This window comes from Trachurus japonicus, chromosome 21 (genome assembly GCF_045865225.1).
Source record: "Trachurus japonicus isolate A0001 chromosome 21, Traja_1.0".
Taxonomy (NCBI): domain Eukaryota; kingdom Metazoa; phylum Chordata; class Actinopteri; order Carangiformes; family Carangidae; genus Trachurus; species Trachurus japonicus.
In genome coordinates this window covers 20,184,810-20,211,939 of record NC_140927.1, presented here as the reverse complement: position 1 = coordinate 20,211,939, position 27,130 = coordinate 20,184,810, and the positions used below count along the sequence as shown (strand labels likewise).

The window sequence follows — 27,130 nt, the reverse complement described above, 5'->3', positions numbered from 1 at the left end:
ACTGAGACGCCCTAGGCTAAAAGTATGCATCCTCTCCAACTGACTAATGAAGACCACATGCAAATAAAAAGCACCATTGTTTTATCACAGTAGTAGAGCTTTTTAGCCTTAGTATCATTCAGTTCAGTGTAGAAGATCTCACAAGCTTGAGGTCTGACTGGAAATGTTCAGCTACGATTGCTTAAGTGTAAACTTCAAGCAACAACTGGTTGATGTAACGTGTAATTCTACAAAATACTGAAATATGGTTGTTTTTAGGGATTGATTTGATGGTGCCGCTACCTAGCATTACCTCCAATGCCCTACAGTAGCTATTTCTTTAAGTATTATGAATGATTTAATAAAAGGTTATGTTTTAGACCTTGGTTTTCTTCCTCACAGTTGGCATATGTTCATCACTGCCCATTTATTAGCCTCATTGTATCTCTGTTGATGTCCTTTCATATCCACTGCGACCTGCAGCACTTTGATGGACAAATTACGGGGTCAGGCTTGTCATAATCTTTTAATCTTTAATCATCTTTTAATTTTCCTCCATTATACATAGATGGAGGTGTTGAAGAGATGTCTGGTGCACTAAATCTTAATTAGATTATTATATTATTTCACGAAGCAAGGCTCAGTTATGTTGTTGCTGCATGTGAGGCCTCATGATTAGCTGTGAGGCCCTCTACAGTGAAACTTGCCAAATGATCTGAATTGATGCTGACAGACCCATGCTGTGTCTAGTCTGCATTTATTAAAGGTTGACAGTGTGTAACTAAAGAAAAGGCATGGCTGCTGATGAAGACAAGTGAAACCATGGAAGGCAGTGCTAAATCCTCCCATTTCACTGCCGTCACACTTGAAAGCCCAGATTGTCAACCACCTAATTTCTTGCATATCAAAGCTCCTCCCACACACTATAACTGTCAGGGCCCATCTCACGGGGGCACAACCTGCAAGACCACTATTTCTCACATCCCAAATGCCTCCAAATGCAAATGTATATCTAATGACTCTCGCCTATATATCCTTTTAAGACGTAATATATTCTGTACACAAGGGCAGTCATGCGGCCATGCCTCTTTTCCTACACCACACCTCCGCAGGTTCTTTCACTCAGAGGTACAGTATTTCCATTTCCTCTAGTGTTGGTCTTTTGATTATTCTCGGTTGGGATTTAATGTCATATAAGCTATGTATAGCTCTATCTATCACATCCATACACTGTGCACTGTATGTGCAAATATTTCATCACCCACATACACATGAACTTCTAGAGACAACCACGCATGCATCCGTGCACAGCTGTACAATGTTTGTACCTATAGGTATTCATTAACATGTCCTCACTCTTGCCATCTTGTTGAAAACCCATTAAACAAAGACTGGAACGAATGACATGTTGGTATGTTAATGTATGTAAATGAAGAGCTCTGCAGCAGTGTCAGTCACACTGACGACAGACACGTTCAGAATTGCGGTGGCTATATGAAGAAAACCTCAGTGCCATGGACCACAGGTTCCCTGCCCCCTCAAATCAAACCGTCTCAAACCCTCGGTCGGGGTTTCATTATTCAGTGCAATCCTCTCTTAATTCTTTTACAAAATCATTACATCTGATAATCTGCAATTGTCCTTAATGTATGCACAATTAGGGCCCTGTCTCAAAATTAAACCTAGGGTTCATTACGGAGTAAATGATCAAGACCTTAATGCTTCTCCAGACTGTTCCACCTCACTGTGTTTAAATAGGAAAAAAATTAACAAAAATCTAAAAAAAACTAATCTGATACCTTATACCCAGTGATTTTGCACATAAGATAAGTTAAGTTATTTGTTGCAGTGTATTTAAGACACATATTTAAATTATAAAGATTATCCAAATTCTATGTTTTCGTCACCTTAAGAAAAAACCAGCTAATCGATTGTTTGCAGACGATGCTGCTGTTTTTCCAACATTTATAGATTATGTGCATGTGTAGAGTGTCCATGTGTGGGAACCATACAGTCTATGGTGGGAACTCACACTTTCTGAAAACAGTGCGAGTCGTTGTTACAAAGATGTATTTTGTCACTGCTGTGGATGGTGTGCCACCACATGACCACGCTTGAGCTTGCCAAGAACAGAGTGTAGAGAGCACATTGAGATATCGTGATGTACTGAACCATTTCATTTGGTTCAAATGTTTCATGTTCAACTGGCTGTATATGGTTTTACTTTTTTTTTTCTTTCATTTGTTTAATGTAGATTGTGAACTGAGTTTATGCACTGGGCTAAGTTCATGGTGATCAAATGTAGTCTTAATAAGCTGCATTTCAGCCACTATGTCATATCTGTTTTTAATTGTTTGACCACTGGGAATTCTGCTGTTTTGAAATTAAGTGTGTCGAGAGCAGGAAACAGATGGAGAGCTGAAACTGGCTGACACCCTGGGTCTAACCCTAATGACATGCTCCAGCGTATTGGGTTTTGACCTTGTTGATGTAACTCCGCCAGCACTTCAAAATTTGTGCTTTGTGTATTGCAAATTAGCAAACATTAGCATGCTAACACACAAAACTAAGGTAGTGAACATGATAAACATTAGTAGCCTATATGTAAAGTCGAGTCAATCCACTCACTGTCATTGTGAGCATGTTAGTTTACTGATCATTTAGTTCTTGCGTTCTCTGTATTGAGCCCCACAGTAGTATAGCTATTAGCCTACACCCAGTCCTGTTAAATTACATGCATTTTACTGTATAGCCTGTACTACAAACTGCACAGACGATATGAATTCATTCCGATTTTGGTTAATAAAAAAAGCTAAACCAAATTAATATTAATTGTTTAAAACTTAGGCTAATTGTCTTGTAGTCTTCCTGTCTGATTCCTCACAGCTTTAAGAAAAGAGTGACAATATCAGATTTTCAACAAATGTTAAATAGACCTGTTCCTACAGATCACAATCGCTTGGTGGGTAGCCTATAGATGTTTTGTACCAATATTTGTGATTCAGGATGCAGACAGTTGTAGTTGTCTGTCCCACAGGGGATGTCCATTGCCTGCGGAGGAAATTTCCCGTGTTCTCTGGCAATCACTCCACCTCCTCACATCCTCCCATCCCCACAGCTGCCAAAACCACTCTATTACTCCTCTGGCCACTACCCACACAGCCAGCCTCTGACTGATGAATGTGCAGGCAGACAGAATATTTTACCCTATACTACAATACCCATGTGATCTTGTGTGATCTCCACCCACAAGCAGCTCAAACATGTTGGGAGAAACAGTGTGCAGCTGTGATTTACAGACTGTACGGAGTTAACCTACAGAAATGGCTGATTTCTCACATGTGGAGAGTCTGGGTCCAGGCAAAGCTGTGTGACTGTGTGATCCAGTGTAAAAGAGGAAGATGGATGCAGATCATTCTGAAATGTTAAATATTTAAGAGCTGCAGGCCTCTGAGCAATGGAGGTGGAAGAGAGGAGCTGGGGGTGGGACTGAGATTGAGAAATATGAAGGAGGAGAGGGTAGAATGATATAAAACTCCATCCTTCTAATTTTCAATGTAGACTGCATTACATATTCATGTGCTGGTGGAGCCATTATGTGTGTGTGTGTGTGTGTGTGTGTGTGTGTGTGTGTGTGTGTGCGTGCGTGCATGTGTGCAGCCAGTGATCATACATATTACCTATCACTTCCACTTTAATTGCAACCAGCCAAGAGAGGGTGGGCTCATGATTCTAACGTAACATAAAAACAAATATTCTCGTTTTTCAAATGATTTGCTTGAAAGCACTCTCTGGAGTGTTGGATGGATGTATTTATATATGTAAGTGTGTCTAGGATATGCTATTATGACTGATTCTTTCATTAGCAAACCCTGTATGCGCACATGGACTTTACATATATGCTTATGTGTCTATGTGGCCGCGTATGTGTGTGTGTGTGTGTGTGTGTGTGAGGATGTGAGTGCGTTCATGTGTGTCCCTCTGTCTCCATATAGATTTTCATTACAACCCCTATCAACGTCCAATTTATTAGATATCATGCTGAATTCGTAGCATGTGGCAGTTCAAATAGATGCTATTATGTTGCTATTCTGTGTGTATGTGAGGGGCATTCAACAAATTATTTATGTTATTTGAAGTCCATCCACCCTGACTAATGACATTTACAAAACAAGAAAGATTAAAATAAGGATGAAAATAATAACTGTATTGCTAGCCAGTAAGTTTCCACCTTCATTCAGAGCGCACCCATCATGTGAACAGTGCTGATGAATGAGAAAATATTGTAAATTTTTGCTAATAATAAAAAAGAAATTAAGAGGTAAAAAATACATTATGATCACATTTCATCTCTTTAACTACACTGGAATTGCAATAATGGAAATTTGACTGATGGTAATTCACTTGGCTAATTGTGGCAACTGGCCAACACCATTTACATTGGGGATACCCCGTGTGTTTTTTAGCGTGCAGTAAAATCAGCACAATCATAATGGGGTTCACAATTCACAATTAATGGCCATATACAGTAAAATTACATTACTGAATATAATGAGGATATAATTGAAGATGTAAATAGGATGAGGTAATCTCATACTAATGCCATCATTTGAAAACAAATAAATACAATGGCTAATTTCAGATAATAATTTTAGATAAACACAAACAACAGCAGCCTACTGTTAAGTAAAAATGATAATACACGAGGAGAATTTGTGAGTGGAATTAACATGTGGGATTTTATTGTTGGGAAAAACCCATTTTGAGAGAGTCATCTTCTCATTTGTGGCCCACATCTAATTTAAACACTTGATTGGCTAATTACACTGCATAATTTAACTCTGTGACCTCTCTTGCACTTGGTTTGTTCACTCGTCATTAAAATGTACTAGTCTTCTTTAATAATACAAGTGCAAAAGTCCTTTTTTCTTTTTCTTTTACATTTTGTTAAGACCTGGTTGACATATCTACAAACAGTATCAAACAGTAGAGCAACATAGCCATAGGTGTGTATGTTTAAAAACACTCACATCTGAATCCACATCTCAAGACTATAAAATGTAGCTGTAGTCAGTGAGATGTCATAGTATTTTATGTTTGATATGTTATTTAACCTTTTTATGTAATATGCTGTTGCTTTTTAGGGAGATCAGACAAATTGAATAAACGTGGTTCTTTAAAAGGGACAACTATCAACTTTGTTCACACTGTAGTTACCTCATTTACCCTCCTGTGCAGTCATTTTTGGCTTTGCTAACATTGCCAGACACTCAAAAGTACAAAACAGTGATGAGTACTACTGCAGTGTGTGTATGTGTGTGTGTAGCATTAGTGCGTGTTTGTGTGAAGAGAACAAAATGTGTGGTTTTTGTTTTTGGAAAGGGGAGGAATATTAGATCAGTGTGTCAGTTGAGGATAAGTCACTCCGAAAATCAATGTGCACTTCAACTACTCACACACATACACACAAACAACGAGAAGCAATGAATGGGTAACTTCCTACACACTCCCACACTCCTCCAGCTATGTTTTGAATACTGTGCATGCCACCTACATCCCTTTAATCTCCTTTCCACTTATCCTGTGTGTGGACTGTGTGGCTGACTCCAAAGAAACAACATCTACAAACTGATTCGCTTCAGTGATAAAAGTAAAACATTCACAGCCTAATTTCTTCTACAATCGATAAGCTGACATCTAAAATCAGTCTCAGGTCTCTCAAGAAGGATCTCTGAACTCCTGTGAAAAAGCATCAGATGTTCAAATGTACCGAGTTGAACCGCAGAAAGTTGACCACAAATGTATTGTATATGAACACAGACACACTTGATAGCCTTTTTTCTGCACTCTTCCCCCTGTTCTGACTGAGGCAGAGAGGGGGCTCATGTATCACTGTCATTTATATCAAACCATGTGACTCCAGATAACGCATAATTATGAGAAATGACTGATGATGGCATTATGGAGTCTGAATATATGCATTCATATCTGTTTAATCAAAGCTACGGAAAGGTAAGATTTTAGATGGCTGGCTGTTGTTATATCTCTCTGTGTGGCCAGACGAGTAATTTGTTGAGGGGAAGACATGCTCATGAATAAATATGTTGTCCATGTACGTCTTCAGCCTGCATAAACATATTATCATCGGTTTCTTTTCTGGTCACATGAGCACGCCATGGCTGTGTCTCCCCGATATGTCTCCTAACTGTCCCTTCTAATGAGCATACTGCGGTAAATAAATATCTGTCTCAGTGACCTGTGAAATGAAAAATAAAAGTCTCAAAATGAGGTGAGAATATAATGTGAAGATAAGGAATAGGGTTCAACGTCAGAAGTGAAATGTTCACATAACAGAAAGGTCTTGACAAAATGTCCAGGGTAAAAATACAAAGTGTAAACATCTCGGCAGCTCCGCCCTTCTTCAGCAAACACACAAAACTGTCATTACACAATGTAAGTGGGACATTGACTACAACATAGCAACCATTATAATTGACTTCACAGGGCCAGTCTACATGGCCATTCTGCAGATTAATCAAAAATATATTAAGTCCATGTCAATGAGTTGGTTAACAGAAGTAATCAAAACTGTAATCACTGGTGCTGTGGCTCAATACAGATGCAGGCAGCAAATGTCCAATAACATGAGGATCTCCATCAGCACACGCTGCCTTTCCTCCAGGTCGACCTGCCTATGATCAATCAGCACAAAAATTAACCAGAAGAGAAATTTCAATTTCGCCTCTGCTGTATTGATCAGAGGATCGAGTCAATTATGGGTGACAACATGAGTTTGAACGGTGCGATCTATAGTGTATGTGCTCAAGAGCACAGAAAACAGCTTTCATTATCATGAACTGGTTACAATGCTGGGTTTAAGAAAATGCAGGATTGGTAAGGAGCAATATTTAAATGTGGGAACAAAACAAAGCAAATATAAAAGGTGGAAAGAAGGAAAGAAAACCCTGATATTTTTCTAACTCATTTGAGTAATTACCCCAATGAGGAAATAAGGAAATAACTGATGTTTGATATGCTAAATGGGCTATATACGTATACAAATATGTATTCATTTTGTTTGCACTGACAAAGCAAAGTACAGTGTGTTACCCTGCAGAGTGACACACTTACTGTATATTTGAGGTCAGTTAAAACCCAGAAAGTAAGTAAGTCTTAGATGCAAACAAGAACACTTTTTGACTTACTGAGGATTCAGGTGAAGGTAATGCAGCACCAAGAGTGATGTGAAATATTAAATTCATACCTATCCATGTTTTACAGTTGAAGTATTTGTTGTCTCTATCTCAGTCTTACAGGCGTCTAAAATGTAACCAATTTAAAATCAGGTTTATAACAGTGTTGAATTTGTTTTTACGCAGCCAAAAAAGGCTCTGTTGTGTCCAGAACAGAACATTAAGGTCAACTGATGACTAAGTTATCCAAGGCTGAACAAAGGTTAGCCTGTCCAATTCAGTCTCCGACATAACTCTCCTGACAAAAACATGAAAACATCCCACTCCAGACACCAAATAACAAAAACATCAACACACTGCCACACCATTGTGAATCAGACACCCCGGGCTTTGACTATAATCTGTTTTGTTTTTTTTGACTAATGAGATGAGGCAGAGGCAGTGTGTGCGTGTGCAATGTTTGGATACCAACAATACATGTTTGTGTTGTTCATTTGATGGCGCCTTATGTGGCGGTAAGGTGGAGTATGACTGAGCCTATAATCTTTGCTCCCCTCCCTCCTGCTTGTCCTTAATCTTATCTCATCAGATCGGCTTTTCTAATCTGCTTTATGAAAGCTTATGAAACTAATCGTTGCACACAGTGACAGTGCAGTGGGTGACTAAGACATTATGTGCTTGTGACTCAGCAAATGGGGCAGCCGGGGTTGTTTGTATTTGTGGTCGGGCCTGAAGAGCCTAAATGAGATTAGGTCCCCAAAGCTACAGGCTTTCTGGTGAATTTAGACAATCTATTATACTTTGCTTGTTTAACTCTTCCTGGTTGTTTTCCCACACTTTTTTTATATTCAATCATGGATATTCCTTATATAGCAAAAAGGAGAGAAATTCAGAGTATGAAAGAGCTATTTGTTTTGACAGGGAGCGCCCTGAGAGTCACACCCCTATCCATCGTTAAATAAATTAACCTATAAAGGCCTAAAGGGTTCCTAACAGGAAAGGATGAGAGGAGCCATTTAAAGTCTTGTAAATCAGGTTCGACTGGCCCTTTAATTAACTTGTAAATTAATGCACCATGCTGTGTAAATTGCATGGTGATAAATATTCATGTAGTTACCTAAGAAAAGGGCAAGGACATATCACAGACTCAACCAGATTGGGTCTGCAAGCAGCACTCTTTATGGGACAATCGCCCACCTTATTGGTATTTTATAGACAGCTGATTTGCATTTCTCATGCTTCATGGGTTAGGCAAAAAGAAAGTCACTCCCTCTGCCCTTGCTTTCACTTCACACTACCCCCACTCAGTTTCTGTTTATCTTCACAGTGTCAGGTCAGCAAGCTATTATACAAGGCAAGACTGTCATGGACTTGAAATGCTTCCGACGAAGACAGTCTATTCACAGTTTATCAGAGATTTAAGCAACAGTAGATACTGCAAATGTGACTTACTCCAAGCAACACATTCACAATACAGTCAATGTGTGGTGGATGTTTGTTATCAGAGGGTGTGAAAGTTCAGATCCCAGCCTGTGTGTGTGTGTCACAGTCATGTTGGCTAGGGAAACCTAATATAAACAGAGAGGGAACCCTCCTTATCCTACAGGGAGATATCTGAGCCTGGGAGGTTTAGGCAGCCAGCGTCTCCACATCTATTTATATCAAAACGAGTGCATGGCACTTGAAGCAATAAGGCAGATGTAAACACACACCTCTGATAATGTAAAGGAGGAAAACATAAAAATAAACATCACAAGTGTAAGAGTGTTTGAGGAAAGGGGAGCAAGAGGCTGCTGCTGGAGGATTCGATTCTTCTATGGGTGTAGTAGTCAAATCATTGCCTGTGGTGGCATAATTGACCTGCACGGGGCATGGTAATTGACCTTGCTGCTGAAGACAGGGTGGTTTGGTGCTGAGCCAGCACTGTGGGATCTGAAAGAAAATGGGGATAGGCTATGGAGTGGGGTGGGTAGGCGGTGGGGGGCGTGTGTGAAGAGGGTGGGGGTAGTTTTCATCATCATGGGACATTTGACTATTATTGGCAGATAATGTGCTATGAGTGGCATTGGGAATGTAGAATCACCCGCATTTAATAAAGGTTTGTAACTAGCCTGAATGGGAGATCTGTGTGCTGTCTGTGCATTTGACCTACATTATATGGGTTCATCAGAGTGTCAAAACAGGATGAATCCTTAAATTAATATTAAAATAAATGTTAATGTGAGGACAGGATTACAAAAATCACATGTAAATAAAAATGTGGAACTATAAAAAGAAAAAAAAAGTAAAAACAACATGCCCCCCTCTACTTCTGTTGGAAGCGTTCATCAACTGGCTTTTCCTGCCGAGGCTGAGTGGATGATTCCCGCACACATGAATCTATATAGCTTTGGCAGGTTGTGTTTTGGTGCAGAAGGAAGTAAACATAAACTACACATGTACATGGTGCATAGTGTTATCTCCCCTCCTGGGACTCAACACATTGAGACCATGAACACGCTGCATCTCACACCTCGCCTATCTTTCACACGTGACGAGTGCAGTTCCCAGAGAAAACAAACAGGGAAAACATCAGATGTTAGTCATGCTGACAACATACTAACAACATTACATAAAACTGGCACCTTCCACCAGAGTTTCCATGTATAAGCTGCACCAGCATCACATAAATTAAAAACATTAGCCATATCACATTCTTATTTAACCATGGTGACAGTGAAGGCCCAGTATACTATAGAAGAAATCTAATATAGGCCATTATTGTGTCAGTAACTTAAAGGGATAGTTTTAACATTTTGGCAAATTGGCCCATTGCCATAATCAGTTGTTTTTGAGGTAAATTCATGCAAAACCGCTGATGCGCGTTCCCGTCTGAGGCAGTTTTTCGGCAAGCAGTCTCTGCATTTGCCTGAAAAACAACTCTGTCTCGTAACGTTCTGTTATTATCTCATAGCGTGGTGAATGTGCAGGTCACAACTTGTCCACGAGAGTGTTTTGTTTTGAGTTGTTGGATTGTGTATTTGATGAGCTTGATGAGGGAAACCAAGAAATCCCATTAGCCTCCGTAGCGTGCAAAATAGCTTGCACCAACAATTAAAGGTAACGAACCTACTGCTAAGACTATAGGGATTATGGCAGTGGGCCAATTTGCCAAAATGTTGAACTATCCCTTTAGCATGCCCTTATGTTAGTGATCACCAGTCAAGGCACACCCAATGTGGGAAGACAGAGCTGGCATTAGTGAAACAGTGATAGTGTGAAAACACAAACACACACTTGCAAGACAGACAGTACGTATGAGTGTCACATGCATGTTCAAGTCTGCATACCTCCTGTGGTCCACAATAAAATCTCCTGTTAAAGCTGAATCAACTATTCAGCCTGGGCAGGAAAGCCTGCCCAAAATCAGTTGATTGACAGCTTGACCTTTCCAATAATAGCAAAAGCAATAGGTAAAAAGGATTTTGTTTTTAGTGTGTGTGCGTCATTTTTATATATTTGTTTAGTTTACTTCATTGTATTTAGTTCATTTAAGGGACATCGTGCAATAACATTAATCATTTTCCAGAAAGGAGGAGATGGTTGCACCATGCTAATTTTTCCATCTGCAGTCCCATAATCTAATACACAACAGACACAGACCACAATCTAAAATACAGAGGAAAACCTGATACATAAAACGGCACAGAGACAGTACAAACACACAATTACCACATTTAAAGTCAAGTGCAGGGCATTTGGAAAAGGTGCACACTACCCTGCATGGTCGGCGAAAAAGGATAAACGCACAAATACAAATATCTTCTAATTTGAATTAACTTACATATCCCTTGTTTAAATTTCCACTTTTACTGCATTATTTCAATATTTCGTCATTTTTATGGCACTACTCTGACTCCATACTGTGTGAAACAGCACTGCCGGGCACGATGAGGTGAAAGCGAGTCTCATCCTCTCTGGGTCAGACTCAGGCGATTGGCTGTCAGCAGCACGCTCTCATCACCACCTCACTCGTAGTACCCATCTGGCTCCCGCATTTCGTCCTTACGCACATTACCAGCATTGACGCATCAAGATCAGGAGAATTTTTTTTTTGCGTCATCATGACCATAACCATATATGGGTCATTCCTCTATACCAGCGTGACGTCGTATTTATTCCCCCGCCGGCTTAAGCTTTACCCTGTAATAACCTCAAATATTTCAGACATACGCTATCACCCATTTAAATCTACCGCATCCTTGGTGTCCTATCTACTATGTCTGAGTGTGGGGACGGGAAGCAGCCGGAAACGGACTGTTGTAACGGAGCAGCTCGGCTCTGCTAGAAGCTCGAAGCAGACATGAATAAAGCCGGACCGCGTTATGCAATAAAACACCCAGCTTTATAATCTGCTCTTCGCTCATTCCGTGCATCCATCACCAACACTTGCGCTGTGCTTCCGCAGGAAACTGAGGAAGGCACACGGGAGGAGGGCGTAGAGAATATGAAGGAGGAGGAGGAGGAGGCGGAAGGAAGAGGAGAAGTCGTGAGCGCGTGCACTGGCTGGGTGACACGGGGGGAATATTAAATTCTTGTGACAAAGCTACAGTCTCGACTGGCTCATGCTGGTTGTTTACCAGTTTTGAGCCCAGGATGACTCCCTCTGCAGTCACACTGAGACACGTTCACTGGTGGTGACTATGAGTGGGGAAAACACTGGAGTGATGATAAGAACAAAACAATAACTAGCCTACTGTATATCTTATATCATAAATAGGCTAAGAATTAGAAGTCCATTCACTTTCTCCCATGCTCCACTACTAGTCGCTGTGCATTTTTAATGTTTTATAATCCATCTCAACCCTCTAAATGACGCAGATGTGTGCTTTATAGGTCAGGAACATTTTGTTTGCTGGGACTATACATATCCTGATACAAAAAAAAAATCTCCTCAGTAGCCAAGTGTTGGATCACAGGACCAGAGCTGCTATAAATAAAGCTCCAGTCCTGACTGACTACGCTCAAACGAGTCGGAAGAGGGCAGAGTGATAGTAGGAGGGCCCTTTTTCCTTCTCTCTCTCTCTCCTTTGAACTGAGCCATCTCACTCCAGCATTCATCCCGTTTCCACCAATAGGCCCAATGAGCTGACTGCGCACCACCCACTATCGGTGTGTGTGGATTTTTTTTCTCTCTCTCTTTCTATCCCCTCCTCCTCCCTCCACTTCTCCTTTCCCTTCTATTTTTTAAACCGGAGCTGGATGTGTAGACCCGTCACATGTTGTTTCCTCCACCACCAACCCCCCCACCTCAGTCCGGACACCAAGAGACATGTGTTATTTATTGCTCAGCTGTGGGAGAAGACGAACGGACGCGCAGCCGGCTCTGGAAATAGAGGATTAGAGTAAAAGCGGCGGCGTTTTCCCTTCGGCTCAACTCGAGAACAGGAGAGGAAAAAAAGAAGAAGAGAGAGGCAAACATAAGAAAAAGAGGAAAAGCGGGCATTGTTGTCTGATTTCGCAAGGAGGACGGCGAGAATGGCGAGTCCGCCAAACACGGCAGATCAGTCGTTATTAGCCGGCGGTGCGATCGTGACCAATAACAACACAACCACCAACACCAACACTGTCAAGAAATGCGGATATCTAAAGAAGCAGAAACACGGACACAAGCGCTTTTTCGTGCTCAAAGAGCCGAGCGAGGGTTTCCCTGCGCGCCTGGAGTACTACGAGAGCGAGAAGAAATGGAAAAACAAATCGGCGGCGAAGAGAGTTATTCCCCTGGACTGCTGCCTCAATATCAACAAGAGAGCGGACGCAAAACACAAATTTCTCATTGCTCTTTACACCAAGGACGAATATTTCGCCGTGGCGGCGGAGAACGAGCAGGAGCAGGAGAGCTGGTACCGGGCGCTGACGGACCTGATGGCAGAGGGGAAAGTGTACGACGCGTCGGCGGCGACCAACTCCGCGTCGTCGCTGGTCGGCTTCGACGAGGCGAGCTACGGGGTGATCACGCCGGTCGCCGCCGTCTACAAGGAGGTCTGGCAGGTCAACCTGAAGTCTAAAGGCCTGGGCCAGAGCAGGAATCTGACCGGGGTGTACAGACTGTGTCTCTCCAGCCGGACTATCAGCTTCGTCAAGTTGAACTCGGAGGTAGCCTCCGTCATCTTGCAGCTGATGAACATCCGGAGGTGCGGCCACTCTGACAGCTTCTTCTTCATCGAGGTGGGTCGGTCTGCGGCCACGGGTCCCGGGGAGCTGTGGATGCAGGCGGACGACTCGGTGGTGGCTCAGAACATCCACGAGACTATCCTGGAGGCGATGAAAGCCATGAAGGAGCTGTCGGAGTTTCGCCCGCGCAGTAAGAGCCAGTCATCCGGCACCAACCCGATCTCCGTGCCCACGCGGCGGCACCTGAACAACCTCCCCCCGAGCCAGACCGGGCTGCCCCGCCGCTCGCGCACCGACAGCATGGCCACGACCTCCCCGGTGAGCAAATTCTCCTCCTGTCGGATCCGCACGGCCAGCGAGGGCGACGGCACCATGACGCGGCCCATGTCGGTGACCGGCAGCCCGCTCAGCCCCGGGGTGCACCGGACGCTGCTGAGCAGATCCCACACCATCACGGCTCGCCCCTGTCGGACGTTTGAATCCTCTTCCCTCCAGCACAGTAAGTCCATGTCCATGCCCCTGTCTCATTCCCCACCCGTGACCGCCCCGAGCCTGGTCAGCCTGTCCTCGTGCCCGGACAGCGGCGGACCCCCCCGGCCCTCCAGCTGCAGCGCCTCCTTCTCCGGTTCCCCCAGCGACGCCGGCTTCATATCGTGCGAGGAGTACGGCTCCAGCCCCGCAGACGCACGGGACCTCCGGCTGCCGCTCACCCTCCGTAGCAACACCCCCGAGTCCCTCAAAGCTGACACTCCCCCCTCCCGCGACGGCAGCGAGCTGGACGGCTACATGGTGATGGAGCGACAGAGTCAGAACGGCTACCGGCGGTTACCGGAGCTGGAGAAGGCTTACCGGAAGCGCACGTACTCCCTCACCTGCCCCCGCCAGCACAGACCCCCTCCCCAAGTCTCATCAGTCTCCCTGGATGAGTACACCCTGATGAGAGCCACGTATAACCCATCTTCCCGCAGGTGTCACACCGCCTCCCCTAAATGCACCTATCCTGAGGATTACAGGGATGTCCAGATCGGATCTAACGGTGTCCAAGCTGACAGTGGGTACATGCCCATGATGCCAGGTGTGACGCCCCAGATGCTGGGCTCCAAAGAGGACCCCTACATGCCCATGAGCCCCATGTGTGTCTCCGCTCCCAAGCAGATCATCAACCCCCGCTCCCACTCCTCTTCAGCAGGGCTGGCCCCACGCACAGACTCCCCCGGGAGCGTTTCTCTGGAGGACAGCGGCTACATGCGCATGTGGTGCGGAACCAAGATGTCAGTGGAGAGCACCGACGGGAAGCTGGCCACCGGAGAGTACCTGAACATGTCTCCCGTGGACACCCTGGTGTCTCTCACGCCACCGGACTACATCCTCAGCCCCCAGGGAGGAGACCCCCACCCCCTGCATCATCATCATCACAGACAGCCTTACTCTTACAGCTCTCTGCCACGCTCGCTCAAAGGCCCCCTGCAGCGCAACGGGTCCACAGACACAGACCAGTACGTGTTGATGAGTTTACAGAGACAGCGGATAGAAGAGGAGTCCAACTACTGTCCCGTCTCTCCGGGAGACTCTGTGGCCGCCGGCTCTCCGGTGACCTCCTCCGCCCCGTCTCCTCTGAGACTGGCTCGGGTGGACGGGGGTCTGGTTCACCGGGGCAGGGTGTGTCGGCCGACCCGTCTGGCTCTGGAGTCACTCAGAACGTTACCGTGTATGAGCGAACACCCGCTTCCCTCAGAGCCACGCAGCCCCGGAGAGTACATCAACATAGACTTTAGTAGTGTTACCCCCGACCCACAGGCGTCCGCGGCCTCGCAGAGCTCTGAGCCGCCCGCCAGAGGATCTCTGCCAATCTCAGACTATGCCAACGTTGATGTCGGCTCCCCGGGTCACCTTGGCTCAACCCAGTCCAGGGGTTCCCCTCCTGCTGGGCGCTTAAACCACACACCTGAAGTCTCTTCTTGTCCTGTGGTGAACACCCAGCAGGGCTCGCAGAAGGGAGGCGAGGAGGAGAAAGAGGAGAAAAGCATCGAGGGGCAGGCAGAGGAGAGGGGGATGGTGGAGGAATACCCCACTCCTCCTCCTCCTCCTCCTTCTCTCCAGCAGCAGGTGAGCCTGACGTGTCAGCCTGCACCGGTTAAGGATGACTACACCGAGATGACTTTCAGCCCCGCTGCCCCTCTCCCTGCTCTCTGCACCACTGATGCTGCTTCCCTCCCCACCAGCCCCACCGCCTGCGTCCAGAGGCTCAGCCTGGAGAGCAGCAGCATCGTGGACGTCCCCGAGCACTCTTTCCTCATAGGGGCTCCTTCGTTATCTGTCACCCTCCTGGACCCGCACAGAGGAGCCAAAGTGATCAAGGCTGACCCTCAGGGTCGCCGGCGCCACAGCTCCGAGACCTTCTCCTCCACCACCACAGTCACACCCGTGTGTCCATCCTTTGCCCACGACACCAAACGACACAGCTCTGCCTCCGTGGAGAATGTATCCCGCACAGTTCAGAGCTCCGAGGGACCCGAGGAGGACTACAGCAGCAACAGCCCCATGTGCAGGGAGACGTCAGCTGGGTATCAAAACGGACTTAACTACATTGCCTTAAACTTGATGGAGGGAAACTTCGGAGGATGTCGGCTAGGGGGCTGCGACGGACTCTTGAGGTTCAAACCCGCCTGTGGCTGCAAAGGTGGCATGAATGGTTTCAACACCAGCCCCTACGCCAGCATGGGATTCAAGGAGACCGCCGCTGCTGTGAAAGGTGAGTGTTTTTTTTCATAGGTGTCGCGCGCACTCATTCATTCAGCCGGTTTTTCATTCATAAGGCGAGTTTTGTCAGTGCTTGGGTGCATCCGAGACCCGCCTCAAGGCCACTGTTTACTCTGCAGAGATAGGCTGCTCATTGCTAAGCAGCCATCCTGAGCACATTTTCATACCAAAGCTGAGAATGATGATTATCTTTCCAGAGAGGAGTCTGAGAATAAAGCTTCATTGTGCGTTTGCAGTAGTAGAACCTGTGTGATTAAAACCTGACTGCTAAAAAGGATGTTACAGGAGCCGTAGGAAGAAACCGAGCTCTGTTGCTGCTGCATGGGTGTAGGCTGAGATGTTTAGACAGCATTAGTCACTTGCTCGTCACACCCATGACACATTGACAAATATCAAAGCTGCATGATGCTGAGGGAGACTTCCTCGGTCCTCGATGGGTTTGAATCTGCACTGAGTTATCAGAGCAGCATCACCGGAACACAAATGCACCCTTACCAAAAAAAGACAGCAACAATGTGTATTTAGAAAATGAATTATGCAAAAATAACAGAAATATACACACATGTGAATGTGAAGGGAAACAATGACTGTATTTCACTGTAGGATTCACACATTTCATTGTGAAATGCTTTTATTTTGAAAACGATGGCCACACCGATATTTACATTTTATCCAGGGTGAGTTGATGCTGCTCTTGTGCAAACAGTGCCTTGTTTATTGAGTTCTGTTTTTATGAATATCACGTCATTATTTTTTTTTATAAAGAAACATCTTATCTGAGTCAGTGGCACACGCTGCGCATGATGCGTGTGAAAAGGCCGTGAAGTCCTTGTGACTAGCTGTCTTTTACAGGAAAGAACAGCCGCCCTCTAAATATTACCTTTCACCTCGTTTATTGGCCGTTGCATCAGAGGCTTTTCATGCATCTCTAAATGGCAGGGATTATTTACCGAGCTAGATGACCTGGCAGGGGCATGTCAGAAGTTGCTATTGTTTGAAAAAGAAAAAACACACTGTGTCAGGATCATCGTGAGTCAGGAGTCAGTGTTCCTGATGGTGAAATACAAGATTTTAATTGCCGTTTGCGGTTTCACAAGCAAGTTGTCCCCGCTTTGTCTCTGTTGGCTCTCATGCTGTGAGCGCAGGCAGGCAGCGTAAGGCTTGGTGTGGAAGTCATCGGGTTCCCCAGAAAAACAAGTGAGTCAGTTGTTTATCAGTTGTCAGGTACTGGGTTTCAGGACTGGAATGTGGGCAGTGTGCAAAGGTTGCTGGGAGAGGTGAATGCTCACTTGTTTTTCTAACCTGGTGGGATGGACTCAGAGAGGGGGGATGGGAGGATTCTCTCTATTTTTCTTTTTTTTTTTTCTCCACAGTGAACAACTTCATAAAAACATGCCAATGAAACTAATGTTCACCGGTGTTTAGTATGAACACATGTTACTTTCAAAACAAGGCGCGCACACACACACAAACACACAAACACAGATCTGTTATCATCAATGTTATCAGTTCACCATGTCCTGGTTCTTTTATGTCTCAGCACAGGAATATTGAATTTTGACCCTGAGTGGAGACGTTGGTCCAAGGCTACGAAAGCAGAGGGAGAGAGAGAGAGAGAGAGAGGCGAAAAGAACAATAGTGATGGATGGGGTGGAGGGATGGATAACTTGTTTTGTTTTTCAAGTCCAGCAAAATAGACAATTGAGCTTTTTTGGCCGAAGGGAGGGGAGCGATGTGAGACAGAGAGGGATAGAGATCAGCGTGGTTCCAGTAAGGGTTGATCTCCGCTGCTGTGTCGGGGGGGAGTGGGGGGTTATATAAGCCCATCCTTTAACAAATCTTTGTACATAACAGTGAAGCACATTTAAAAATACCAAACACTTCCTTTTCTTTTGTGCGTGTGAAAGAAAGCGAGAGCACAGCTGTTTTGTTTACTACAAGGTGACGGGGCTTCTTCACACTCTCATGTTATCAGTAGTTTGTTTACCCTGCAGTACATCAACTCCAAACAGGTACATTAGGGAAATAAATCACCTGGCTTCATTTGGCACTGCAGTGTGTATGTGGTAGAAAAACTATGCCGCAGCTTGACAAACATGCAAATGTGTAAGCATGTCCTGGACCTGTCTGTGTGTGTGTTTTTTAACTTGACACAGTTGGACATGGAGGTGGAGGTGGAGTCAGTTAGTTTGGTAGGTTTCACTGTTGTTGTTTGGGTTTTAGGCTCCGACATCACATGCAGGAGCGAGGGGGAGGGGGCTGTTTAGCTTTCAGTGCACGCTTTCTGGTCCTGCCGACAATGTCAGTTTCTTGACCTTTGAACTAGCTGTGTGAGAGAGAGAGAGAGGCTTTGAGACATATATCACCATCAGGGCATTTCCAAAAATCCACACAGTGTGTACTAGTAAAGATTGAGTGTGTATGTATATAGTGTGTGTGTTTGGACTATTCATATAACTTTCTTCTTTTTTTCTTCTCCCTGCTCTCATCTTCGCCCTCTCTCTAGTCTAGAGTACATGTGTATCGCCACTTCTCTCCATAAAAGCTTCTTTATCATCTTCCTGTCATCTTCCCTTCCCCACCTCTGTCCTCAGTTATCTAATGTTTCTCTCTCTGGCTAAAAAAGATCCCTGTGTGGGTGAGGAGGAGGAGGAGGGGTGGGGGGGCTGACTCACTCTCCATTTGCGGGCTCAGACTACCCCACCACCACCATCATCATCATCATCACCACCATCAACAAAAAAAACCCAACATGCCCATTTCCACTTTCTGTCTGTCTGTCTGTCTGTGAGCCTACGTCTCCTGCGTGCGCTTACATGTACACAGATATCAGCAGATGGCAGAGGCGTAGGGGAGGGTGGGGGGAGGGGGGTGAGGGGAGGGGAGGTGGGTCAGGGGTTTTTGCACCTGCCCCGCCAAGCAGTGCTCACTGGTTATCTGGCCCTTCGGAGGAGAGTGACAATACGTTAATGACTGGCCACCATCTGCCGCCACAACAACAACAGGGAGAAGGTGGGGGGTGTGGCAAAGCAGTTTCAAGAACACCCCCTCCTCTCTCCTCGCCCTCGTCCTCTTCCCCGTCCTCCTCCTCCTTCTTCTCCCCCCTTCTTCTCTCCAGGCATTGGTTTCTGTTTTCCAGAAATCATGTGATTCGAGCTCCCCCTCCGCCCCTCCCACTCCTTACACACTCCCCTTCACCACCACACTGGTGCACTGGGGCCTTGAGCTCTTCCTGTTGTTATCTGACCTCAGTGGAGTATCTCTGATTGGCTTTTCACACCACAGGCCATAGAGGATTTGTCCCAATATTGCATTTAACAATTGAATATTCATATCTCATTAGAGCCACTGACAACTCTCACTCCTCTTACTGTCTGGTTTGTCTCACTGCTGAGAACAATAGCAGACAGACAGCCAACAATTGATCTGAAATATCCAGAGCTTCCATGACGAATGGATCCATTGGCAGCTACATTGATTATCGATTTTTCCATTTAAGTCATATTTCCAGAAAGAAATCATAAATTATATTTTTAGTCGCTGCCCTGGAAATGACTTTTGTTATGGTGTGTTCATGACCTGGTGGGAAAGTCTGACATCTGAGAACCAGGAACTGTAATCTACACATAAACTCTCAGTCTACCTTGGCGATCCCTGTCCTCACCTGTCCCATTGGTCACGTCCCCTTCAGATATCCAAACGCCTAACACCTCTGGCTGTGTGTGTGTGTGATACATAACTCTTTGAGCAAAGTAGGGCGGGGTGTTCCAGCACTAGATAAACACAAATTTAACCCAGCGTATCCTCAATTTAGCTTGGAGGTAAGAAGGATTACATTCACTTCAGGATTAGACATTGTTGAGTACCTTGTTTTTCTAGAGGGAGAGGAAGAGATAGAGCTTCTTTGTGTGTGTGACATGAGCGCACATGCCATACAGTACTGACACAAACACACACACACACATGCGTACGTATACGTACCACCAAGGAAGTTGAGTGCAGTCCTGTGGTTATATTCTGATTCATTCATGGTAAACTCTTCACCCATAAAGTCTTAGGACACCAGTGTTGTGTTAATGCTTCTTTATAGAGGAGGGTTAGATGATACAGTTCAGCATATGAGGCAATGACAATGAAAACTGAAGTGGTGCAATACCGTGTGTGGCAATGGCCTCTTGTTTTCTTCTATTGTGTGATGATGATGATGATGAAAACAGTTGTCTTAGGAAATCTGAGCATGTTTTGTACTCTACAGTTATCTATGATGATGTAACAGCTGTCACTAAACTCAACTAAATAGTTGATTAGAAGCAACTCAGAGCCATCATTAAGTAATTTGTAGGTAAAAATAGATAAATTAAACACTGCATCCCTTTGCATTTCAGATGTACTCAACAAGAAATTTAAATGCCACATTGATTGTTTTGTTTTTCTTTCAAGATTGATTCTGACTGCCAGGATGGTAGGAGACTATATAACCTGTGTCGCAACAAGGTTAGCAGTTGTTGTTGTTTGGTGAGTCAGGCTGAGGTGTGTAGGGGGGGGATGGGGTCAGAGGTGAAGAGTCAGTCAGTGTTTGTTTGGTGGAGCGCTGCTGTAGATCAGGGAGGAGCCAGCAGGACAAGAATGTAAACAGAGCATATCTGAGCCTCCTCATCGCCCTCACTATCTGAAAGGAAGGAGGGAAACCTGCTCCTGACATCGGCTCTGTTGTTTTTCCAGACGCTCCGTTTCCAGCTCAGGCTTGGTGATCATCCTCTTCCTCTTCTCTGCTCAGAAATACATTTCGGAGCAGTTTTTTTTTTACCTCTACACGCCCATTAACTTAGCTCCGCAACGACATAAAACTACTCAAGCAGGCAACGCATCAACAGACATGGGCCGTTGTTTACACTGCCTGTGAAGCACTAGAGAGGAGGCTGCTAATGCATGCCTGCGTGTGTGTCCTAGCCGTGAATGGAGCCGGGCTAAATTTAGCCTGTGAGAACTAAATAAATAATGAACAGAGCCTGTGTGTGCGTGAGTGCGTGTCTGTGTGTGTGTGTGCTGGGACAGGGGTTGTTGATGGGTGGGTGGAGGGCTGTGTGTGTGTGTGGGACGAGGAGGAGGAGGAGGAGGAGGAGGAGGGGTAGGAGCCATTGGGTTCATTCCCCCCGCCGGACCTCTGTCCCTTTCTGTCAATACCACCCAACCCCCCGCGCACCCCTCACCCCTCACCACCACCCAAACTCTCCCCGCCCACCCACACTTTTCTACGATCAGCATGTGTTCAAATGGCAGCATGTGTGTGAGTGAGTGAGTGTGTGTGTGTGTGCGGCGACAGCGAGTCCCCATACGCCACATTGTCCACTTTGCACCGTGGTTCATTCAATAATTATAATCTTTCCGAGTGCTTATGTTCGTGTCTACACCTGGCTGCTAATCTGAGCTGTTTAGTGATTCAGCTCTCCTTCCCGGTAGATCTCAGTCATTCTCACCCAAGTGTCTGTCTCTACAGGCCACTGACTAGCCCAGCCCCTCCACAACACACACACACACACACACACACATACACACTTACACGTACACACACATTCAGATTGTTATGGGCCGTCGGTCCCATGACCTCACTGCATTCCCGTTCCTCTCTGTCAGGTTGATTCTGTTACTGTGGTTTTTCCACCACTTCCCACCCCACTGTTTCTATTTTTCTTCTGTCTACTGACACCCATGGCAGCGAAGAGGCAGAGCTTTAGTCGGCCCAGGTGGCCACGGGAGTGAAATCAATTATTTTTTATTTAATTTTTCAAACAAAACATCCCTGAGAATCTGTGTAGGTAAATGCACCGGTCTCTTCAATGTGCTCTCTCTCTCTCCCTGTCTCAATGGGAGTTGTGTTTATAAAAGCTTAAGATTTGACATTAACATCAGATTTTCATTTTTTTTTGAGCGAGTATGCATTGGGCAAGGAGAAACAGACGTGTGTGTGTGTTTATGGTGGGAGTAGCTGAGGGGGGTGTGGGGGTTTAGGGGGTGGACTGAGGACTCTGAATGAAAGGTTTGTTTTAGAGAATGACGATCACATCCAGCTTTGTGAAAACAGCTCTTGTTCACGGCTGGGGAAGAGGGAGAGGAGACAGCGAGTGAGGGAAGAAATGCAGCCGTGGAGAAGGGTCTGTGTGTGTGTGTGGGTGTGTGTGTGTGTGTGTGTGTGTGTCAACCAAGACTTCCGCTCCCATTTGATAGCTCAGCATGCAAATGAAACCTCACAAACAAGTACACAGGGGCAAGGGTCAGTGCAGTTTTCCACTGGGAGAAAAGTGACACTGTGAAGCCTCTTGAGTTTATAGTACGTGAAAATACACTGCTTTGGTGTGTGTGTGTGTTAGGGGTGGGCAATATGGCAAAAATATCATATCACGATTTTATTTAAATGAAGTCACAATTTCGATTTCATCACGATCTTAAATTGAAAAAAGGAAAAATAGACTATTTAGGCCAAAGAACCTTTCTGAATAGATTTTAATCTAAATAGTTGCAGTTTTGCCAACATGTGCAAACAACGTAAACATAGTAAAAGGTAAACAACAACACTCTGATCAAGTGGACTCTTGCAACATAAAAGGTAGCTTTCAATAAACATGAAAGTAAAATATCAATGAAGACATTACTGTTTGTTTTATTCAACACAGTCATTTTAACAGGATTTTAAGTATATCAAAACACTAAATAGCTGATTGAAAAGGGTCAAATAAAGTAACTGTTGTTATCTCTTTTAGCAAACTTTGCAAATGTCCTTTGTTTGCGCTTTGCAGCATAGAACTGCAATTTATAGAATGTGCCCCAGACGATCCTACGATCTCTGCACTTTGGCAGATCGTCTACACACTCTAATCCTTCACGATCTAATATCGCCATATCGCCCACCCCTAGTGTGTGTGTTTGTGTGTGTGTGTGTGTGTGTGTGTGAGTAAATCTTTGTTTATTTGACTTCAGTAGGTATGCAATCAAGAATACCAGTGTGTATTGTGTGTTTTGGTGTGTGTGGGAGTGTTGTGAGTCTCCTTTGCTGTTCTTGGTGGCTGCCCTGTGTCAGCCGCACAGTGCTAAATGCCAGTCTGTTTTTCCCCTGCCGTGAAAGCACTTGCCACTTCAGTGTCTACCAGCTGAGGAATACACACACACACACACACACACACACACAAAGGCAGGCCCCTGGAAGAGCGCTTATTCCTTACTTGGTAACAGATTGAGTGTATATGTTTGACCTCTTCCTCCCTTCTATTGCTTTGTCCAACATAATGAATCACATTTACTGTATATACACACACTCAATGAAGTTTCTTAAAGGTTTAAAGTCTCCTTTAGTTGCCTATGTTTATGATCACCTGACAAGAAACTCACTCGTTTTCTTTCTTCTTCTCCTTTTCAGAATGAAAGCTGACGAGTCCCCGCCCCCCCTCGCCCTCCATCTCCCTCCTCTTCCTGTGAACGTAGGATTTCGCTGCAGCCGAGTGACGAGGTCGCCACAGTGACAGTTGGACCATGCGCTGCAGCCAGTGCCCTTTGACCTCTTCGCTGCCTTCAAGGGTCACGGGGACAGCCGTCACCATGGAAACACGGACACTTGACCCTTACCCCAAATCTTCCCTCCGCTTCTCTCGGCACCAAAACATTCAGGCGCCATCGCTGCTGTAGTACTAGATTACTTTTAAAAAGAAAAATAACAAGAACTTAAATGGACTTTTAACTCTAATTATAGATAGGTAAATATTTATCTATTTATCTCTGTATGTAGGCCTGCAGAATCATTCTGCAGTATATTGTTATGTTAATTATTGTTGCTATTACCATTCATACACTTTCAACTGGCTTTCTTTTGCCAGGAACCCTCACCTGAAAACCTGTGAGCCAAACCAAGAGCAAGTGTGCGCACACATACACACAAAACACAAAACAAACAAACCTTACATGCATACAGATTACATGTATTTATTTATTTATCATGTCTGTATGCAGTAAATGAGATGTGTGTGTAAACTTTTATACAGATTGTACTGCAAAAAAGAGGTGGCATTTATGAACATATTTAAAAAAAAAAGAAAAATCAAGTTAACATTTGCTTAAAAAAAATAGAAACCCTACCTCAGCAAAAAACCAGGTTGGTACCAATTCACACAGTAGAAATATATATAAAATATTTATTTTCAGAGGTGAATGTTTTTTTAAGAATCACCAATCCAAAGCCTTACTCTTAACCATCAGCCCCTGTCTGATGGACCTTTTTCAGTTTGGACCTATAAACACGCAGTATATCAAAGATTTAACCGATCATCCCAGAGACTGAATGTTCATCAGAGCCGAGCGAGAGGCAGCCTCTCTGAGATTAAGTTCCTTCTCTCCCCACTTCCATGTACGACAATATTATGTATTAAAATATCCAGAGTAATATATTTATTAATACGTCTGAGACGGGGGGATTCATTACACACTCAATGAATACTTAGAGGACCTTAGAGGAATACTTGACATCGCATTGCATCGCATCACGCGTGCATGCAGGTGTCTCACGCATCCACACAATGCAGAATGAACCATCGGCATCTGTGGCCTGTCTGAGCCCCGAGTCTCAGCAAACGTCATACACTTTACCAACTTCTCACCCAGTGTTCACCTGTGACATCCTGCACGCCCACGCAGCGCGCAGGAAGCTAGGACCTGTCGAGACCAGAGATGAGGGAAGATGAATGTTTTGGAGTTATTTATACAGAGTAACTGGACAGCCCAGTATCTTTACATTTTCTCACCTGATGCCTCATTGTGGAGGTCTGTCGCACCACACCAGGCAGCACTGAGCAATGTGGCCAATGCAGAACGCAGTCTTGACCGGCTGCTCTTGACGAGCCGCTCCATAGCTTGAACCCACGGCCTCCACTGCACGGTCTTGCACTTACAAACTTTCTAGATTGTAACACAAGACACGTTGAATGTAGTACACGCTGTGTTCCAAGCTCGGGAACACACACACACACACACACACACACACACATACACAACCCAACAAACACACAACAACTGCAACAACAATGATAACAACAAAAACAACAATAATGAAACATGCAGAGGTACTGAATGGAGACTTTGACAGATACAAGCCGAATAAAAGAGACAAACCCGGGGAAGTATCTTATTATTTATCTGAATTCACTGGTACTTAACCTTTGCCTATATACTGTAAATAGTGCGACGTTACAGAGAATTACATCTAAGCAAACGCTGCGAAACTTTGAGAGATGTTAAGTTAAATAACTTCTGTTGTTTGTACTGTACATAGTATGTGTTTGAGTGAACTTTCTGATACAACAAAAGCACTAATTAAGTTATATGCTAACCAGTATGGTTTGGCTTTGATTTTCTTTTCTTTTTTTAACTGTCATGGGATAGTCTTGTGAAATTGATGCCACTATGAGGACATTTTCTAATGCTGTAATTCTGAGAAAAAAAGATTTTAAAGAGAAATCATTATTACTTGACATAGTTAATTCTTGTTACTAAGGTACAACACAAAAGGCATATATGCAATATTTACACTTTTGAAATTTAGTTTACAAAGATGTACCAAATGTATAAATACTGTTAATAACGTTTGTTAAACCTTAAAATCAGATTTTTGCTGTTTGTACATTTTTTTTCTTCAAATTTGAAATGGAAACTTTTTTCTGTTTGTTTTGAGCAGTGTTTTTTGCATTTGGATAATGTTTCAAGTTTTTATTCAGCATCTAAAAAAGGTTACGATATGGGCCCTGGCTTATCTTGCTGTGTCTTTCGTTGTACATAATTCATATCTTGCATATTGTGATGCTACTAAGAGATGATAATTTAAACTTAGTTCATTGCTTTAGATTGTATTGATTCTTTATAGACACATGCAATAAATAATGATGTTATTTAAGAAAGCCATTCTGCCTCTGTTTCTATTCTCCTCCCCGTCACGTCAAACAACAGGCCCTGGCTTTTTATCTCCTCATTTGAATGGGCCCTCGCCAGAGCAGATGTTTCGATTCAGATTCCTCCCTCTTTCATTAAGAAAAACCCTCGTTAGGAATGAGAGAAGGAAAGAGGAGGACATATCTTGATTTTGTCGTTTCCCTCATCCCTCTTTGTTTTCTCCCAAGTGATTTTAAAGCCCGGCTCCCTATTGAGAAAGCACGCATCAAAAATTGGGTGTAGGCCTAACCTAGCATTGCCTCCAGCATTAGCATTGTTATTGTTTTTCTACGCTTGCCGCTCAGTCCCCACCCCCAGCAATAGTAATTAGACCAGCATGTTGAAACAGCCCCTGGAACTGGGAGGGAATAAATAACACTGTGATAGGATTATCATTTTGCACCCTTAGCCATATGCTGTCAGATTATTTATTCTCACAGCCTTGCTAATTAAAATGGTAATTAATGCTGAGAAATCGGTCTGATTGTCTGCTGTGTGTTGTGCGTTCGGATGGGAGGAGGGGGTCGTCGGCTTTGAGGTTTGTGTGCATGCGCTGGGGCAGGGTACATGACATGCTTGTACTTAAATGTGAAGTATGTGAGCAGTAAAGTGGCCGGCAACAGCTGTAGAGAAGGGGGCAGGTCGCAGAGAAACGTGCAGGTTGACTGACAGGAAGGGTCGACTGATAGCCCGGAGGTAAATCTCCTCCATTACGCTGATTTGTCCCTACAGCATTTTTAGGCAGAGGGCTAATGACAGAGCAAAATCCTAGAGAGCAAAGCTCAACCAAAATTCAACCGCCGCTCCTGTTCTCCTTCTTGCTTGATTTGTTGCTAAAGTTTAATTAAAGACAAGACTTACAGAGTTAAGACATAAGAAAGCTGCAGACCAAGGAGTAAAATCCTTTAATTTTAATTAAAGGGATAGTTCACCCTAGAATGATATTTCGCTCATTATCTACTCACCCTCATGTTGACTAAGGGCTGGAAGAATTCTCAGAGTCCACCGTCCCTTCTCTGAGTTACAGGGGGTCTTGGCGTAGCAGTGCATTTCAATGCAACGGTTGCAAAGGGACACCA

General features: G+C 44.4%; 1 protein-coding gene across 3 annotated transcripts; it reads left to right on the top strand.

Moving 5' to 3' along the window:
* The first annotated feature begins 12,522 nt into the window (after positions 1-12,522).
* On the top strand, positions 12,523-26,020 carry irs2b (insulin receptor substrate 2b). Of its 3 annotated transcripts, none has more exons than XM_085766353.1 (2): positions 12,523-16,077; positions 23,497-26,020. In XM_085766353.1, the coding sequence occupies exons 1-2, from the start codon at positions 12,690-12,692 to the stop codon at positions 23,499-23,501; spliced, it is 3,393 nt and encodes a 1,130-aa protein (XP_085622479.1). In that variant the 5' UTR covers positions 12,523-12,689; the 3' UTR covers positions 23,502-26,020. The 3 variants fall into 3 exon arrangements, with proteins under 3 accessions (XP_085622479.1, XP_085622477.1, XP_085622478.1); XM_085766351.1 differs by having other exon boundaries at positions 12,523-16,081; XM_085766352.1 differs by lacking the exon at positions 23,497-26,020 and adding an exon at positions 17,626-17,654.
* Positions 26,021-27,130: the final 1,110 nt, after the last annotated feature.